Here is an 18,415-nt window from a genome sequence, read left to right on the forward strand (position 1 = left end):
ACTGCTAAAACATCACTGAGACGCTGTAGAATCGAATTACACAGGACATAAAGAGAACTTTGATGTGACCTGCCGCTGTGAGCTTGCTAGAATCGTACAGGATCAGATTTGCAAGCTCAGTGTAAAAAAAATCTATTGCTCTCACCACGTTGGAACATTCTAAAGAATGCCAACAGCAAAGGAATCTCTCTTCCTCTCAGTCCCAAACTTCTTATCCCGAGATTCTTCTGCCCCCTGGTTCTGAACTCCCCAACCAGGAGTAGACTCTACCAATATTAGAAACACTCAGTGGGTCAGGCAGCATCTGTGGAGAGAGAAAGAGTCAACGTTTTGGGTGTGCAGAGTATTGACTGGGCAAAGTCTGTGGAGAGAGAAAGAGTCAACGTTTTGGGTGTGCAGAGTATTGACTAGGCAACGTCTGTGGAGAGAGAAAGAGTCAATTCTTTGCAGACCCAAAACATTTCTCTGCCTGACCTGCTGAGTGTCTCCAACATATTCTGTTTTTATTTCAGATTCCCAGCATCTGCAGTCTTTCTTTGACTATTTTACTGCCTATCTTAGAATCAGTGTTAATGAAATAAAAGCAGCCAGAGTAATCAAAATCAGCCTCGCCCCCAGCCCCCCCGACCATGCCAGACATTCTCACTTCTCCCCTCTCCCATCAGGCAGGAGGTACAAAAACCTAAAAGCACGTACCACCAGGCTCAAGGACAGCTTCTATCCCACCGTTACAAGACTACTGAATGGTCCCCTAGTACAATAAAATGGACTCTTGACCTCACAATCTACCTCGTTATGACCTTGCAATTTATTGTCTGCCTGCACTGCACTTTCTCTGTAACTGTAACACCTTATTCTGCATTCTGTTATTGTTTTACCTTGTACTACCTCGATGCACTGTTGTATTGAAATGATCTATATAAACAGTATGTAAGACAAGTTTTTCACTATACCTCAGTACATGTGACAATAATAAACCAATTTACCAATTTATTGGCTAATCTTCACTTCTCTTAAAGACCTCCCCATTCTCAGGATCAATTTACATTTGCCTCTGAGACAAGAATACATTTCCCTGGGCCTGGAGGTTCAAACTGCTTGGGTCACCCTCAAAGCATGGTTTCAACAACACCTCGTCACTTTTTTACTGCAATCCCTGGGAATGAAATGCCAAACACATTGCTCACCTCCCGAACTGCTGCTGTACCTACATTGGTTGCTCCATTTATAGGAAGGGCGTGGGGGTTTTGGAGAGGGTGCAGAAGAGGTTTACCAGGATGCTGCCTGGATTAGAGGGTCTGAGCTATAAGGATAGCCTGGACAAACTTGGGTTGTGTTCTCTGGAGCATCAGAGGCTGAGGGGAGAACTGATGGAAGTTTATAAGATTATGAGAGGCATAGACAGAGTAGACAGCCGGTATCTTTTTTCACAGGGTCAAAATGTCTAATACCAGAGGCCATGCATTTAAGGTGAGAGGGTTAAGTTCAAAGGAGATGTGTGGGACAAATTTTTTTACACAGAGAGTGGTGGGTGCCTGAAATGCACTACCAGGGGTGGTGGTAGAGGCAGCTCTGATAGAGGTGTTTAAGAGGCTCTTAAACACTATGGCCACTTTGCACTAACATGGACTTTGTTTTTCTTGTTCAAATTGTGTTTTATCTTGTAAAAATTGTGTACAATTTATGTTTAATGCATGCTTTTCTTGTGAATGCTGCTTATCTGATGCTCTGTGCCTGTGATGCTGCTGCAAGTAAGTTTTTCATTGCACCTGTGCACACATGGACTTGTGAATATGACAATAAACTCGACTTTGACTTTTAAAGAAACAGTGACCCAAAGGGTGATTTTGATTTTGACTTTAGATGGGCACATGAATGTGCAGAGAATGGAGGGATGTGGACATTGTGTAGGCAGAAGGGATTAGTTTAGTTCTGCATTTTAATTGCTAGTTTAATTAGTTCGGCACAACATCATGGGCCGAAGGGCCTGTTCCTGTGCCGTACCGTTCTATTGTTAATGACGTCCAATTCTGATCAGCACAGGGACACGATCACCAAGTTGAGCCTGGAGATACAAAAGCCTGCAAGCACGTACCACCAGGCTCAAGGACAGCTTCTATCCCACTGTTACAACACTATTGAACGGTTCCCTAGTATGATAGGATGGACTTTTTTGTTTATAAGATACCTTTATTAGTCACATGTACATCGAAACACACAGTGAAATGCATCTTTTTGCGCAGAGTGTTCTGGGGGCAGCCCGTAAGTGTCGCCACGCTTCCGGCGCCAACGTAGCATGCCCACGACTTCCTAACCTGTAGGTCGTTGGAATGTGGGAGGAAACCGGAGCACCCGGAGGAAACCCACGGGGAGAACGTACAAGCTCCTTACAGACAGCGTCCGGAATTGAACCCGGGTCGCTGGCGCTGTAATAGCGTTACGCTAACCGCTACCTCACAATCTACCTTGCACCTTACTGTCTACCTGCACTGCACTTTCTCTGTTGTTGTGACACTTTATTCTGCATTGTTTTTGCCCTGTGCTACCTCAATGCACTGTGTAATGAATTGATCTGTACATGCAAGACAGGTTTTCCACTGCACCTCGGCACAAGTGACAATGATGAACCCATTCCAGTGCAAAGTGACCCGCCGGGACTGGGGCAGTGATCACAAACACAGGCACATCTCCTGCCTCGTTTAATTTCCAAACTTCTCCACACGGGCTGGCCCCTGGGATTGTTGACGTCAGTTGGAAGGAGGGAGTGTGTGTTCCGGTTCAGGAACCAGAAGGAGACGAAACAGTGAAGGACGCGGTAGAGAAAGAGAGAGAGAGAGACAGAGAGACATGTAAAGCAAAGCAAAGCAAAGCGAAAGAGGTAGTGAGAACCTGCAAAGTGCAGTGCAAAATTCATCTCAGTGGCAGCAACAGGGGGGAGAGGAGTGAGGAATTGACTTATTTATGTTGAAGTTAATGTGCATTTTCTCTCTGTTTGCTTTCCGCCCTCCTTGCTCAGCTGTAGTGCGGGGGACGGCTGGAGTGCGGAGCCCCAGGTGCTGAGGGTCCGGAGTGTTGCAGACGAGAGCCCCCGCTCCCCCGCTCCCCCGCTCCCCCGCCGGGGCTGACGGACCATGTTCAACTGCATTCCGCTCTGGCGGTGCAACCGGCACGTCGAGGCGGTGGACAGGCGGCACAGCTCGCTGCTCGCCGTGCCGGAGGAGATCTACCGCTACAGCCGGAGCCTGGAGGAGCTGCTGCTCGACGCCAACCAGCTCCGGGAGCTGCCCAAGGTAGGTGGCCTCCATTTACCTCTGGTGATCACTCTTCCCCCTCCCCTCCCCTCCTCCCCCTCCCCCTCCCCCCCTCCCTCCACCTCCCTCCCCCCCCTCCCCCCCTCCTCCCCCCCCTCCCCCCTCCCTCCCCCCTCCCTCCCCCCTCCCCCTCCCCTCCCCCTCCCCCCTCCCTCCCCCCTCCCCCTCCCCTCCCCCTCCCCCTCCCCCCTCCCTCCACCTCCCCCCCTCCCTCCTCCCCTCCCCCCCTCCTCCCCCCCCTCCCCCCCTCCCCCCCTCCTCCCCCCCCTCCCCCCCTCCCCCCTCCCTCCCCCCTCCCCCTCCTCCTCCCCCCCTCCCCCTCCCCCTCCCTCCACCTCCCTCCCCCCCCTCCCCCTCCCCCTCCCCCTCCCCCCTCCCTCCACCTCCCTCCCCCCCTCCCCCCCTCCCCCCTCCTCCCCCCCTCCCCCCTCCCTCCTCCCCTCCCCCTCCCCTCCCCCTCCCCCCCCCTCCCTCCACCTCCCCCCCTCCCCCCCCTCCCTCTCCCCCCCTCCCCCCCCTCCCTCTCCCCCCCTCCCCCCCTCCCTCTCCCCCCCTCCCCCCCCTCCCTCTCCCCCCCTCCCCCCCCTCCCTCTCCCCCCCTCCCCCCCTCCCTCTCCCCCCCTCCCCCCCCTCCCTCCCCCCCTCCCCCCCTCCCCCCCTCCCCCCCTCCCTCTCCCCTCCCCCTCCCCCTCCTCCCCTCCCCCCCTCCCCCCCTCCCCCTCCCCCCCTCCCCCCTCCCCCCCTCCCTCTCCCTCCCCCTCCCCCTCCTCCCCCCCTCCCCCTCCCCCTCCCCCTCCCCCTCCCCCTCCCTCCCCCTCCCCCCCTCCCCCTCCCCCTCCCCCCCTCCCCCTCCCCCCCTCCCCCCCTCCCCCTCCCCCCCTCCCCCTCCCCCTCCCCCTCCCCCTCCCCCTCCTCCCCCTCCCCCTCCTCCCCCTCCCCCTCCCCCTCCCCCTCCCCCCTCCCCCTCCCCCCTCCCCCTCCCCCCTCCCCCTCCCCCCTCCCCCTCCCCCCTCCCCCCCCTCCCCCTCCCCCTCCCCCTCCCCCCCCTCCCCCTCCCCCTCCCCCTCCCCCTCCCCTCCTCCCCCCTCCCCTCCTCCCCCCTCCCCTCCTCCCCCCTCCCCTCCTCCCCCCTCCCCCTCCCCTCCTCCCCCCTCCCCCTCCCCCTCCCCCTCCCCCTCCCCTCCCCCCCTCCTCCCCCTCCCCCTCCCCCTCCCCCCCTCCTCCCCCTCCCCCTCCCCCTCCCCCCCTCCCCCCTCCTCCCCTCCCTCCCCCCTCCTCCCCCTCCCTCCCCCCCTCCTCCCCCTCCCTCCCCCCCTCCTCCCCCTCCCTCCCCCCCTCCTCCCCCTCCCTCCCCCCCTCCTCCCCCTCCCTCCCCCCCCTCCTCCCCTCCCTCCCCCCCTCCTCCCCCTCCCTCCCCCCCCTCCTCCCCCTCCTCCCCCCCCTCCTCCCCCTCCCTCCCCCCCTCCTCCCCCTCCCTCCCCCCCCTCCTCCCCCTCCCTCCCCCCCCTCCTCCCCTCCCTCCCCCCTCCTCCCCCTCCCTCCCCCCCTCCTCCCCCTCCCTCCCCCCCTCCTCCCCCTCCCCTCCCCCCCTCCTCCCCCTCCCCTCTCCCCTCCCCCTCCTCCCCTCTCCCCCTCCTCCCCTCTCCCCCTCCTCCCTCTCCCCCTCCTCCCCTCTCCCCCTCCTCCCCTCTCCCCCTCCTCCCCTCTCCCCCTCCTCCCCTCTCCCCCTCCTCCCCTCTCCCCCTCCTCCCCTCTCCCCCTCCTCCCCTCTCCCCCTCCTCCCCTCTCCCCCTCCTCCCCTCTCCCCCCTCCTCCCCTCTCCCCCTCCTCCCCTCTCCCCTCCTCCCCTCTCCCCTCCTCCCCTCTCCCCCTCCTCCCCTCTCCCCCTCCTCCCCTCTCCCCTCCTCCCTCTCCCCCTCCCCTCCTTTCCCCCTCCTCCCCTCTCCCCCTCCTCCCTCTCTCCCCCTCCTCCCTCTCTCCCCCTCCTCCCCTCTCCCCTCCTCCCCTCTCCCCCTCCTCCCCTCTCCCCCTCCTCCCCTCTCCCCCTCCTCCCCTCTCCCCCTCCTCCCCTCTCCCCCTCCTCCCCTCTCCCCCTCCTCCCCTCTCCCCCTCCTCCCCTCTCCCCCTCCTCCCCTCTCCCCCTCCTCCCCTCTCCCCCTCCTCCCCTCTCCCCCTCCTCCCCTCTCCCCCTCCTCCCCTCTCCCCCTCCTCCCCTCTCCCCCTCCTCCCCTCTCCCCCTCCTCCCCTCTCCCCCTCCTCCCCTCTCCCCCTCCTCCCCTCTCCCCCTCCTCCCCTCTCCCCCTCCTCCCCTCTCCCCCTCCTCCCCTCTCCCCCTCCTCCCCTCTCCCCCTCCTCCCCTCTCCCCCTCCTCCCCTCTCCCCCTCCTCCCCTCTCCCCCTCCTCCCCTCTCCCCCTCCTCCCCTCTCCCCCTCCTCCCTCTCCCCCTCCTCCCCTCTCCCCCTCCTCCCCTCTCCCCCTCCTCCCCTCTCCCCCTCCTCCCCTCTCCCCCTCCTCCCCTCTCCCCCTCCTCCCCTCTCCCCCTCCTCCCCTCTCCCCCTCCTCCCCTCTCCCCCTCCTCCCCTCTCCCCCTCCTCCCCTCTCCCCCTCCTCCCCTCTCCCCCTCCTCCCCTCTCCCCCTCCTCCCCTCTCCCCCTCCTCCCCTCTCCCCCTCCTCCCCTCTCCCCCTCCTCCCCTCTCCCCCTCCTCCCCTCTCCCCCTCCTCCCCTCTCCCCCTCCTCCCCTCTCCCCCTCCTCCCCTCTCCCCCTCCTCCCCTCTCCCCCTCCTCCCCTCTCCCCCTCCTCCCCTCTCCCCCTCCTCCCCTCTCCCCCTCCTCCCCTCTCCCCCTCCTCCCCTCTCCCCCTCCTCCCCTCTCCCCCTCCTCCCCTCTCCCCCTCCTCCCCTCTCCCCCTCCTCCCCTCTCCCCCTCCTCCCCTCTCCCCCTCCTCCCCTCTCCCCCTCCTCCCCTCTCCCCCTCCTCCCCCTCCTCCCCTCTCCCCCTCCTCCCCTCTCCCCCTCCTCCCCTCTCCCCCTCCTCCCCTCTCCCCCTCCTCCCCTCTCCCCCTCCTCCCCTCTCCCCCTCCTCCCCTCTCCCCCTCCTCCCCTCTCCCCCTCCTCCCCTCTCCCCCTCCTCCCCTCTCCCCCTCCTCCCCTCTCCCCCTCCTCCCCTCTCCCCCTCCTCCCCTCTCCCCCTCTCTTCCCTCTCCCCCTCCTCCCCTCTCCCCCTCCTCCCCTCTCCCCCTCCTCCCCTCTCCCCCTCCTCCCCTCTCCCCCTCCTCCCCTCTCCCCCTCCTCCCCTCTCCCCCTCTCTCCCCTCTCCCCCTCCTCCCCTCTCCCTCTTCTTCCCTCTCCCCCTCCTCCCCTCTCCCCCTCCTCCCCTCTCCCCCTCCTCCCCTCTCCCCCTCCTCCCCTCTCCCCCTCCTCCCCTCTCCCCCTCCTCCCCTCTCCCCCTCTTCTTTCCCTCTTCCCCCTCTCCCTCCTCCCCCCCCACCCCTCCTCCCCCACTCTCTCTCTCTCTCTCTCTCTCTCTCTCTCTCTCTCTCTCTCTCCCCCCTTTCTTAATTGAACTGACTCTGTTGGATGGTGGGGGGGGGGCGAAGAGAGTGTGGGGTGGTTAATATTTTACAGTGATTCCATGCACACTTTCATCATCTTTGCAAAACAAAAAAAGCATCTTCCTCAATGCAAGGCTGCGTGTACACATCGCCCTGTCTGCGGGCAAAGGAAGCTTTAAAGGGGAATTATGGAAGTATAAATTAATATTTAAGGCATTTGTCCTTTTGTTTGTGGAAGTGAAAAATTGACGGGCTTTAAGGTTAGCAGTTTTGTTAGCAGACATCTGAAATGCCAGGTTGAGTTTTGAAAATCAGTATTTAAAAAAACTGCAAATGCTGAAAATCTGAAACTTTAAAGTGAAACAGAGTGAAAGTGGGAACTACTCAGCAGGTCGAGCAACCTCTGTGGAGAGAAGAACGGTGAAGTGGTCAGAACTGGGAATGAGGTCAGAGTCAGATTTATTATCACTGACATTTGACGTGAAATTTGTTTTGTGGCAGCAGTTTAGCGCAAAGGTATAAAAAATCTATAAATTACAAAAATAAATTATTAGAGCAACAGAAAAAAGGAATAATGAGGTGGTGTTCGTGGACCCTTCAGACACTCCTAATGAAGTAGAGCTGCCAGTGTGCCACCTTTCTCATTTGCATCAGTGTGTTGGGCCCAGGATAGATCCTCTGAGATGTTGACTCCCAGGAACTTAAAGCTGCTCACCCTTTCTACCGCTGACCCCTCAATGAGGACTGGGTGTGTTGTTTTAATTGGTATCAAAATTGACTTGGGGGTTATTTTTCCTCAAGGATATCTTCGTATCGTATTTATTGATATACTGGAGGAAATCATGTTGCACGTTGACCCAGGAATGTGAACGTGGTTTATGCATCCATATTTACGTGCCATTCAGAGGAGAGGCCAGGTTAGACCAAGGACAAGATGGTTACAGACCCCTCACCTCTGGGATGAGGTAATGGAATTTGTTCTGGTTGTAGGGTAAGATTTCTCCTCTCGTTCTCGAGCTTGGTTTACATAGACCAACCCTGTTCCTACTCCTGAGGTCAGAGCTCAAAGGTGCTTGTCATTTTGTTGTCAGTCACAAGGAAGGGCTGTGTGGGAAGTGGTATATTAAAGCAACTGATTAACTGTGCTGATGTACTAGGTGACGTTGTACCTGACTTTGCATTTAAACTGTTCTGGATCTTGATGCAGCTTGCGTCGAAAGAAAAATGCGCCAGGATGTTTATCCTGAATTTTTCTTAAGTAGCAAGTGTTTAATGATATTGCTGTGTTTCAACTGATTCCGTCCACTGAAAATCTTCACATTAAGCCGACTAGTTTGTTAGATTTCAATGTCACTCCAGAGACTGTGGACAAACACCTCAATAATGGGAAAAGCATTGGGATTGTCACACAAGGCTATCGTGAAAATGAAATCAGGGTAGATTTCATGGGGATGTTTGTACCCACAACTCCCCCCAGCTAGAGGGCAGATGACCCGTGATGAATTAGAAATACAATACAAAAATGGTGTTGGTACAGATTACCATGATGTGAGGGAATTTTGACCAATGAATTCTACGAAGAATTGACAGGCTAAACCAGAGTAATGCAGTGGATCTTAGCAAATGGACTTGCAAGACGCTTTCATTAAGGAAGCATGCTGACCTTCATCAGTCAGGGTATTGAATACAGGAGTTGGGACATTATGTTGCAGTTGTATAGGTTGTTAGTGAAGCCGCACTTGGAGCACTGTGTACGGTTTTGGTCACCCTGTTTTAAGAAGGATGTGGTTAAACTGGAAAGAGTGCAGAAAAGATTTCCGAGGATGTTGCCAGGACTAGAGGGCCTGAGTTACAGGGAGAGGTTGGCCAGGCTACGTCTTTATTCCTTGGAACATAGGAGAATGAGGGGCAACCTTGTAGAAATGTTTAAAATTATGACAGGCATAGATAAGGTGGACGGTAACAGTCTTTTCCCCAGGGTAGGGGAGTCCAAAACTAGGGGGCATAGATTTAGGGTGAGAGGGGAAAGATTTAAAAGGGACCTGAGGGGCAACTTTTTCACGTAGAGGGAGGTGAGTGTATGGAACGAGCTGCCAGAGGAAGTGGTTGAGGCAGGTACAACAGTATCATTTGAGAAGCACTTGGATAGGTAGATGGAGGGATATGGGCTGAGTGCAGGAAATTGGGACCAGCTGGGTGGGCACCGTGGTCAGCATGGACTGGTTGGGCCGAAGGGACTGTATCTGTGCTGGGTTGCTCTGTGACTCTATGGAGCTGAGATGTAGCAGAAAGGTCTGTAAAGAAGCTTAAATAGTAGAACAGAGACAATTGAAGATGGGAAGTGGTGTATCTTATCCTCAGGGACACTTCCCCACTTTTCTATTAACGATTTAGAGTTGGGAACCAGTAACATAACAGTGGAACAAATCTTCCATGAAGTTCTGCACCGACCTGCTTGTAACTGGGCAATTCTTGAGCTCTATTGTACACGGTTTTGGTCACCTTGTTATCGGAAAGACATCATCAGACTGGGAAACAGTGCAGGGAAGATTGACGAGGTTGCTGCCAGGACTTGAGGAACTGACTTATCAGGAGAAGTTGGGCAGGCTAGGACTTTATTCCTTGGAATGTAGGAGATTGAAGGGTGAACTTAGAGGTGTATAAAATCGTGAGGGGTATAGATAGGGTGAACGCACACTGTCCTTTTCTCAGGGAAGGGGAACTAAAAGGTAGAGGGCAAATGTTTAGGGTGAGAGGTGAAAAATTTAAAAGAGACCTGAGGGGCAAATTCTTCATGCAGAAGGTGGTGCATATATAGAACGAGCTGCCAGAGGAAGTGGTTGAGGCAGGTACAATAACATTTAAAAGGTACATCGATAGGAAAGGTTTAAAGGGATATCGACCAAACACGGGCAAAAGGGACAAACTTGATGGGCACCACGGTCGGCATGGATGAGTTGGGCCGAAGGGCCTGTTCCCGTGCTCTCTGACTCTGTGAGGCAGTGGCACAGCCTTCTCTTTACCTGAACACTGGTGCTCTGACTGGAAAACCACCCAGTTAATCCACACCAGATTAATTTGGGGCAAGTACAGTAGGCCATTCAAATGAAAGGGAGAAAGATAAGTAAAGTTCTTATGTGATTTTAGTTAAGTTAGTTTAAATGTTTTTAATTGATTTATTCCTTTACAATTAATTTAATTTTTTGTTAATCATTTTTAACTTGGGTCTGAGTGATTTTTGAATGTCTGAATTCACAAACATTCAAGTTAATTGTCGGGCTTGACTGCTGATTGTCACTGACAGCTTTCGAAGCTGTACTGTCAGCAGAGAGGCGGAGAATTAACCTACGTAGAACATTACAGCGCAGTACAGGCTCTACGGCCCACAATGTTGTGTCGACATTTTATCCTACTCGAAGATCGATCTAACCCTTCCCTCCCACATAGCCCTACATTTTTCTATCATTTATGTGGCTATCTAAGAACCTCTTAAATGTCCCTAATGTATCTGCCCCACAACCTCTGCCAGTACTGCGTTCCACACAACCACTACGCTCTCTGTAAAAAACTTACCCCTGACATCCCCCTTATACCTTCATCCAGTCACCTTAAAATTATGCCCCCTCGTGTTAGCCATTGTCGCCCTGGGAAAAAGTCTCTGACTGTCCACTCGATCTATGCCTCTTATCATCTTGTACACCACTGGGCCAAAGATCTCGTCTCCCAGTGATTCCAGGGATGAGGAATTTCAGCTAAAAGGTTAGATTGGAGAGGTTTGGGTTCTTTTCCTTGGAGCAAAGGAGGATGAGTGGAAACGGGATAAGGGGTAGATAAAGGGAAGCTGTTTCCATTTGCAGATAGTTCAAGGGCTGAGAACAGGTTTAAAATTTTGGGCACAAGCTACAAAAAACGATTTTGTTTACTTGCTAGTTACCATCTAGAATTCATTGTCTATAAGTGTGGTGGAAACAGAATCTACCAGTGCCCTTTGAAAGAAATTGGATGGGCACTTGAGAATAACCTGCAGGGCTGTGGGGAATGATTGGAGGAATGTGACTGAATGCACAGGTTTAGTTGAATGGGTAGAAGATACAGGAGCCTGAGGGCACGTACCACCAGACTTAAGGACAGCTTCTACCCCACAGTGATAAGACTATTGAATGGTTCCCTTATACAATGAGATGGACTCTGACCTCACGATCTACCTTGTTGTGACCTTGCACCTTATTGCGCTGCACTTTCTCTGTAGCTGTGACACTTTACTCTGTACTGTTATTGTTTTTACCTGTACTACATCAATGCACTCTGTACTAACTCAAAGTAACTGCACTGTGTAATGAATTGACCCATACGATTGGTATGCAAGGCACGTTTTTCTCTGTACCTCAGTACAAGTGACAATAATAAACCTTCTTCCGAGCCAAGACAAGCCTGTAATTCTGAGATTGCTGGAAGAAACAGCAAAATTGCTCGGGTCACTGGAACATCTACCCGATCAACGTTTGTAGGTGCCACCAAATTGGGAGTATGGCTAATACTGAGAGAGATCAATAAAATACAAGCAGTCAAAATAGTCGGCTCAGCCTTGGTACGATTGAATGTTGGAAGAAGCGCAAAGAGTCACGTCATCTGCTCCTTATCCTACCTTCGGGTGTGCAGCTGAGAAATTGGTTTTGTTCTGAATGGTGATTTTTTTGTTATTGATTTCATTAAGAGGAAGAAGCACTGGAGACAGCGCAGAGGAGGTTCACCAGCTGGATTGGAGGACTTCAGTTATGGGGGAGGGATTGGACAGGTGGGGCTTGTTTTCCCCTGGAGCGAAGGAGGCTGAGGGGTGACCTGACAGAGGTGTAACATCACGAGAGGCATAGATAGGGTAGCTAGACACAATCTTTTTCCCCATGGTGGGGGCATCAAAAACAAGAGGGGATAAGTTTAAGGTGAGAGGAAGGAGTTTTAAAGGGGACCTCAGGGGACACAGAGAGGTTGATATCTGGAATGTGCTGCCGGGGAGGTGGTGGACTCAGATACAATCACTAGGTTGAAGAGACATTTAGACAGACACTTAAACAGGGAAAGCATTAAAGGATGCAGATCTAATGGGCAATATGGCTGGCATGGACGTGGTGGGCTGAAGGGCCTGTTTCTGTGCTGTACAACTCCACTGACTCTTATAAAATCAGATTTATTATCACTGATTTTGATGTGAAATCTGTTGTTTTGCAGCAGCAGTACAGTGCAAATTGCTATAAATTACATAAATAGTGCAAAAATAAAAGGAATAACGAGGTGGTGTTCATGGGTTCGTGGACCATTCAGAGATCTGATGGCGGAGGGGAAGAAGCTGTTTCTAAATCGTTGAGTGTGGGTCTTCAGGCTCCTGTACTTCCTCCCCGATGGTAGTAACGAGAAGAGGATATGTCCCGGCTAGTGAGGGTCCTTAATGATAGATGCCGCTGCCTTGAGGCACCACCTCTTGAAGATGTCCTCAGTGTTGGGGAGGGTTGTGCCTGTGATGGAGCTGGCTGAGTCTACAACCCTCTGCAGCCTCTTTCGATCCTGCGCATTGGAGCCTCCGTACCAGGTGGTGAATCCACCAGTCAGAATGCTCTCCACCGTACATCTGTAGAAATTTGTAAAAGTCTTCGATGACATACCAACTACCCTCAAACTCCTAATGAAATAGAGCCGCTGTCATGCCTTCTTCGTGATTGACTCGGTGGATTGTTATATACACTAAATAGGAGGAGGGACGGGGCAGTGGCAGGATGCTCTTGGAGGCCTTTGCATCTCCTTTCAAAAAAAAAATTAAGGGTGCAAAGGTATCCAAGAGTATGGAGTCACAAATCAGCAAATTTAGCAACTTAAGTTTAAGAAGCCCTAACCTGAAAGATAACTAGTGGAAACAAAGTGCTGGTGTGCATTGCTAGAGGAATTCAAATCAAAAGCATCGACATTATGTCTCACTTAGCCTTGGTTGGACAGCACTTTGTGTACCATGCACGTCTGATCTCTTATTGGAAGGATTAAAAAAAAGCTTTGGGGAAAAAAGTATTAAAAAATATTGCAAATTTAACATCTGAGTGGGTCCAGTTATCAGCAAGACTTAAAGGGTGACCGGATGGAAATTCAGAGTGGAGAGAGCTGAAAAGTTTCAGTTTGAGAAAGAGTCCAGAGCCATAAATGTGGGAGTATTTCCAGGTGAGAATTCTACCCCCAAAAGTGATTTTTAGAAAATCTGGGACACCAATATTTTCAATTGTTGAGGTGATCATCCAAGATGCATTTAAGGGTGAAGTGAAGTCATCAGACGAGAAGCAGAGAACTAAAATTAGGTGTTGAATTTAGAGATAGAATAGAGAGGAAAAGCACAGTGGGAAAAGGCTCTGGTAGAGTACTGGCTGTAAGTAGTGTTTCAGTGTCATAAACTTTATACATGGAGTTTTACATTGCAGCTTTTAATTTTCAAAGTTAGTGTTGTGAGTGCAGCTGCCCGTGCGTAACAGTTTTCCTTCTGATCTCTGTTGCCTTGCTCTGGATTTCCATCAAATCACTTCTTGTACCTGCTGTCTTCTGGAGGGAAATGGCTGGTCCACACTATCAAAGGATATCATCAGTGATATCACAGCAACAGAAATCTGGGTGCCTTTGTCCTTGTCCAGCAGTCTAATTTTTTTGATATATGACTTCCTCTGCTCACTGACCTAATGACACCACTAAAAGTATTGAGAAAAGTTCCAGCAGAATAATTGGCAATGGATAAAAATTGTTTGTTGAGGATGCTGGGTGGTCTTTATACTGGGTTGTGCAAAGCCCAACTTGTTCTGGTAAGCTGAGGAGGTGTTCTGCAAAGGCCGTGTGGTGTATTTGTAATTTGGGGGAAAGCCAGCACCATTGACATTTGTTTGGTTTGAGGACTTTCCAGCTTGGAATTAGACAGTTTGGAAGTAAAAAGAATGTCATAGCTTAGTACCTTATGCAAGGCATGTTTGTAAATGCTTAAATGCCAAGTTATTTTATTATGTTATTTTATTATTGGCGGATAGGAAACAAAGGGTAGGGGTGAGTGGATGTTTCTCAGAATGGCAGGCCGTGACTAGTGGGGTGCCACAGGGCTCGGTGCTGGGACGGCAGCTGTTTACGATCTATATTGATGATTTAGATGGAGGCATTGTGAATAACATTAGCAAGTTTGCTGATGATACACAGTTGGGTGGCAGTGCGACATATGAGGAGGAAGTTAGGAGAATTCAAGGTGATTTGGATAGGTTGGGTAAGTGGGCAGATACTTGGCAAATGAAGTTTAATGTGGATAAGTGTGAGGTTATCCACTTTGGGAGCAGGAACAGGAAGGCGGATTATTATCTGAATGGTGTGGGGTTAGGTAAGGGGGAAATACAAAGGGATCTAGGAGTCCTTGTTCATCAGTCACGGAAAGTGAATGAGCAAGTGCAGCAGGCAGTGATGAAGGCTAATGGAATGTTGGCCTGTATAACAAGGGGAATTGAGTACAAAAGCAAAGAGATTCTTTTGCATTTGTACAGGGCCCTGGTGAGACCACTCCTGGAGTATGGTGTACAGTTTTGGTCTCCAGGTTTAAGGAAGGATATCCTGGCTATAGAGGGCGTGCAACGTAAGTTTACGAGGTTAATTCTGGGGATGTCGGGACTGTCTTGTGCCAAGAGGTTGGAGAGACTGGGATTGTACACACTGGAATTGAGAAGATTGAGAGGGGATCTGATTGAAACATACAGGATTATTAAGGGATTGGACAAGATAGAGACAGGAAATATGTTCCAGATGTTGGGGAAGTCCAGGACCAGGGGGCATGATTTAAGAATAAGGGCTAGGCCATTTAGGACAGAGGTGAGGAAAACCACCTTCTCCCAGAGGGTTGTGAATTTGTGGAATGCACTGCCTCAGAGGGCAGTGGAGGCCAATTCTCTGGGCACTTTCAAGAAGGAGCTAGATAGGTTTCTTATAGATAGGGGAATCAAGGGATATGGGGACAAGGCAGGAACAGGATATTGATTGTTGAGGATCAGCCATGATCTCAAAATGGCGGTGCAGACTCGAAGGGCCAAATGGTCTACTTCTCCTCCTATTGTCTATGTGATGATGCCTTTTCGAGAAAGGACCGTGTAAATTGGAAGTCTGTGGTTATAATTTTAGTGGTCATATTTTGCCTAAATTGAAGATGGCGAGTAGTTCATTCTTGTGTCCTATTAGAACATAGAACAGTACGGCACAGAACGGGCCCTTCGGCCCACAATGTTGTGCCGACATAGCTAATCCCTCCTACCTACAGAATGCCCCTATTCCTCCATTTTCCTCTCATTCATGTGCCCATCCAAGCCCCTCTTAAAAGCCCCCAATGAATTTGCCTCCACCACCCTATCAGGCAACGCATTCCAGGCATCCACCACTCTCTCAGTAAAAAAACATATCCCTCACGTCTGTTTTGAACCTACCCGCTCTCATGCCCTCTGCATATTGGATGCCCTCTGGTATTGGATCACTGAATAATGGGGAAAAGATATCTCTTGTCCACCCTATCTATGCCCCTCATAATTTTGTACACTGAAGGAGACTTCATATATTGAAGGAGACTTATCTGATTACATATCACTGGTTGTGACTGTGGAAAACATCCTTGTGTATATATAAGGCATTAAAATTACTGGGGTGTTTTTGCATTCAACTAACTGCTAGTATGGTTATTTGGATCTTGTCAACTGCAGTATCTAGCTCCATCATGATATGAATATTAGTGTTGAGTTAGTTTGCTACTGTGTCACTTTATATAAAAGCGAAACATTAGGCAAATTTCACATCATGTAATGTTGGATTGTTCAATGTTTAATGCGTGGTTAAATTACGGGGCTGAAATGTCTCTAGACAGTCATGAGAGTGAAAAGAAGCTGGGAGCTTCAATGAAAAATCTCTCTCCATGTCCTCATCCCTTGGTATCCACTGCAGATTCCACTTTCTGCGGAAAATTTTGCTTTGTGTATAATTATTAAAATATCAACCTAAGTGTTCATTTCTGAACATCACTTTAGAAAAATTGGGGGTTATCAAAATGTACACGTCTTGCAATGCAAATTGAAGAACTACATACCGATACAGACAACGCCCTCTGCATTATGACCATTTGGGTAATGGAAATTCGCTCTTAAAGAATTCACAAATCGCTCCGCAGAAATTCGAGATGCAAAATAAAATATAGATAAGGTTCTCACAGAATTTATGTGGGGAAAATGCAGTAAATAAATATAACACTTATTTTCTTTCAACTCGTGTTTCTTGACGCACGTGCAGATGACGTAGGTTTGCGCTATGGAAAATAGTGAAATGGCCCATTTTCTGGGAACGCAACCTTCTAATGCAAGGGTCACCTGTAACTGAGCACGTGCAATGCTTTTATCTGAGCCAAAGCTATATTAGTGTGGGTCCTTGTGTAAATACCAGAAAAATGGCTCGGACTCATCCAGTACCATTTTTAGGCTCAATTTGGAAGCTCTGGAGAAATGAGGTGTCTTCAGTGCAGAGAGAAGTGCAAGCAACGAGAGTGGGGTTGAAAGAGCAAACTTCTTTCTTCCTTGTTGAGTTAAGCGATGGATTTAGTTGACCCTTAAGTAAAATGAGGATTTGAATGCCTTTCTTCCACTTAAGCCTCTGAAAGTAGTGTTGAAGGGAGGAGTGGGGGCGAGGTGGCGGGTACTGGGCGAGAGGGGGAAAGTGGGGAGGGGGGAGCAGGGGTGGGGGGAAGGTGAGCTGAGGTGGGGATGGGTCGGGGAGGAAGGTGGGGATAACTTAGAAGTTAATTAAAGGGTTCTTCTGTGATGTGTTGTTTTAAGAAAATAAAATATTTTAATTACACTTCCCTCGGTTTGTTCACCCTTTGAGGAGAGTAACATTTTACATCAAGACTTAAATTGCTGTGTGGCTGTGGGCCAGTTGATTGGATTGTCAATAAATTGTGTACAGTTTGTTTCTCTTGTGAATGCTGCTTATCTGATGCTATGTGCCTGTGCTGCTGCAAGTAAGTTTTTCATTGCACCTGTGCACACGTGGACTTGTGCATCTGACAATAAATTCGACTCTGACTTTGGATATATTCATGTGGTATTGCACTATACAGATCCCAATGAATAGGAATTCAGTGACTTCAGAGTTGCTACAATTGATTTCATTGTTCCTGGGCATGGGAGGAAGGGATGGAGCGGAGCAAGTAAGACTATTGAACAGTTTCCCTAGAACGATAAGATGGACTCTTGACCTCACAATCTACCTCGTTATGACCTTGCACCTTATTGTCTGCCTGCACTGCACTTTCTCTGTAACTATAACACTTTACTCTGTATTCTGTTATTGTTTTACCCTGTACTACCTCAATGCACTGTGTAATGAATTGATCTGTACGAACGGTATGCAAGACAAGTTTTTCACTGTACCTTGGTAGACCAATTCCAAAGCTGCAATGCATGTATAATGAGTTTTCATCAGAGTGCTCTCTGCTTCTGAAGAAACAGGGTAACACACCTTTGCTGCAAGGTACGGTCATTTGAGAACCAGAGGAACTGGTCCTGAGGTGCAGCATCCTGCTACAATAAAACTCCGAAATTCCACCGTCTGACTACTCGTGGGGGACTATGTAGGAGGGAAGGGTTAGATAGATCTTAGAGCAGGATACAATGTCGGCACAACATTGTGGGCTGAAGGGGCTATACTGTGCTGTAGTGTTCTATGTAAGTCCCAACTGCTCAGCTGGCTCACCAGGTGACGTTGGCCATACTCCCTTCCCACTCACTGGAGCCCCAGTTCCCGTCTCCCTTTCAACTTGCCTGATTTGCTGGAAAATTTACTATAATACTGTGCAAAATCTTAGAGTGAGTTAAAAGTGTGGAGATATCAATCGAAATAACATCCAACAGTCCGGAAAATCCCCTAATCCGGCACCTTCCAAGTCCCGAGTGTGCCGGAGTATCGGAGTTTTACCGTATGTGGTCTGTCTCGACCTGTGATTTGAGACTTAGAACAGTACAGCACGGGAACAGGCCCTTCGGCCCATGATGTTGTGCTGAACTACTTAAACTAGTAACTAAATTAGCCTAACTAAACTAATCCCTTCTGCCTACACAATGTCCACATCCCTCCATTCTCTGCACATTCATGTGCCTGTCTAAGAGCCTCTTAAACTATCGTATCTGCCTCCACCACCACCCCTGGCAGCACATTCCAGGCACCCACCACTCTCTGTAAATAAAAACACTTGCCTCACACATCTCCTTTGAACTTGGTCCCTTGTGTCTCGAATGCATTCCCTCTAGTTTTAGACCTTTCGGCTGTGGGAACTTCTGTTATTCAGTCTGCTGTAACCACCAAGAGGTGTACAATTATTCTCCTTGAGAATGAAGTTAGAGCAAAAATCATACACGTGTTAACATTGATGCAGAGAAATTGTATTTCCTTTGCCCAGTGTAGTTTGGATTATGCATCACAACATACTCGATCAAATTAAATGTGGAACACTCTTGTTCTGTTCCCAG

The 18,415-nt window shown here is 50.8% G+C and overlaps 1 protein-coding gene across 2 annotated transcripts in view; it reads left to right on the forward strand.

Moving 5' to 3' along the window:
* Positions 1-2,771: 2,771 nt before the first annotated feature.
* The window catches only part of lrrc1 (leucine rich repeat containing 1), a 179,536-nt gene continuing 163,892 nt past the window's right edge, over positions 2,772-18,415 (forward strand). The window contains exons 1-2 of one of the 2 annotated variants that reach the window (XM_052024396.1): positions 2,772-2,878; positions 3,017-3,290. In XM_052024396.1, coding sequence (XP_051880356.1) covers positions 3,132-3,290 — 159 coding nt within the window. In that variant the 5' untranslated portion in view covers positions 2,772-2,878; positions 3,017-3,131. The remainder of the gene's footprint in view (positions 2,879-3,016; positions 3,291-18,415) is intronic. The other variant, XM_052024395.1, reaches the window with a different exon arrangement.

Source organism: Pristis pectinata, chromosome 10 (genome assembly GCF_009764475.1).
Source record: "Pristis pectinata isolate sPriPec2 chromosome 10, sPriPec2.1.pri, whole genome shotgun sequence".
NCBI lineage: Eukaryota > Metazoa > Chordata > Chondrichthyes > Rhinopristiformes > Pristidae > Pristis > Pristis pectinata.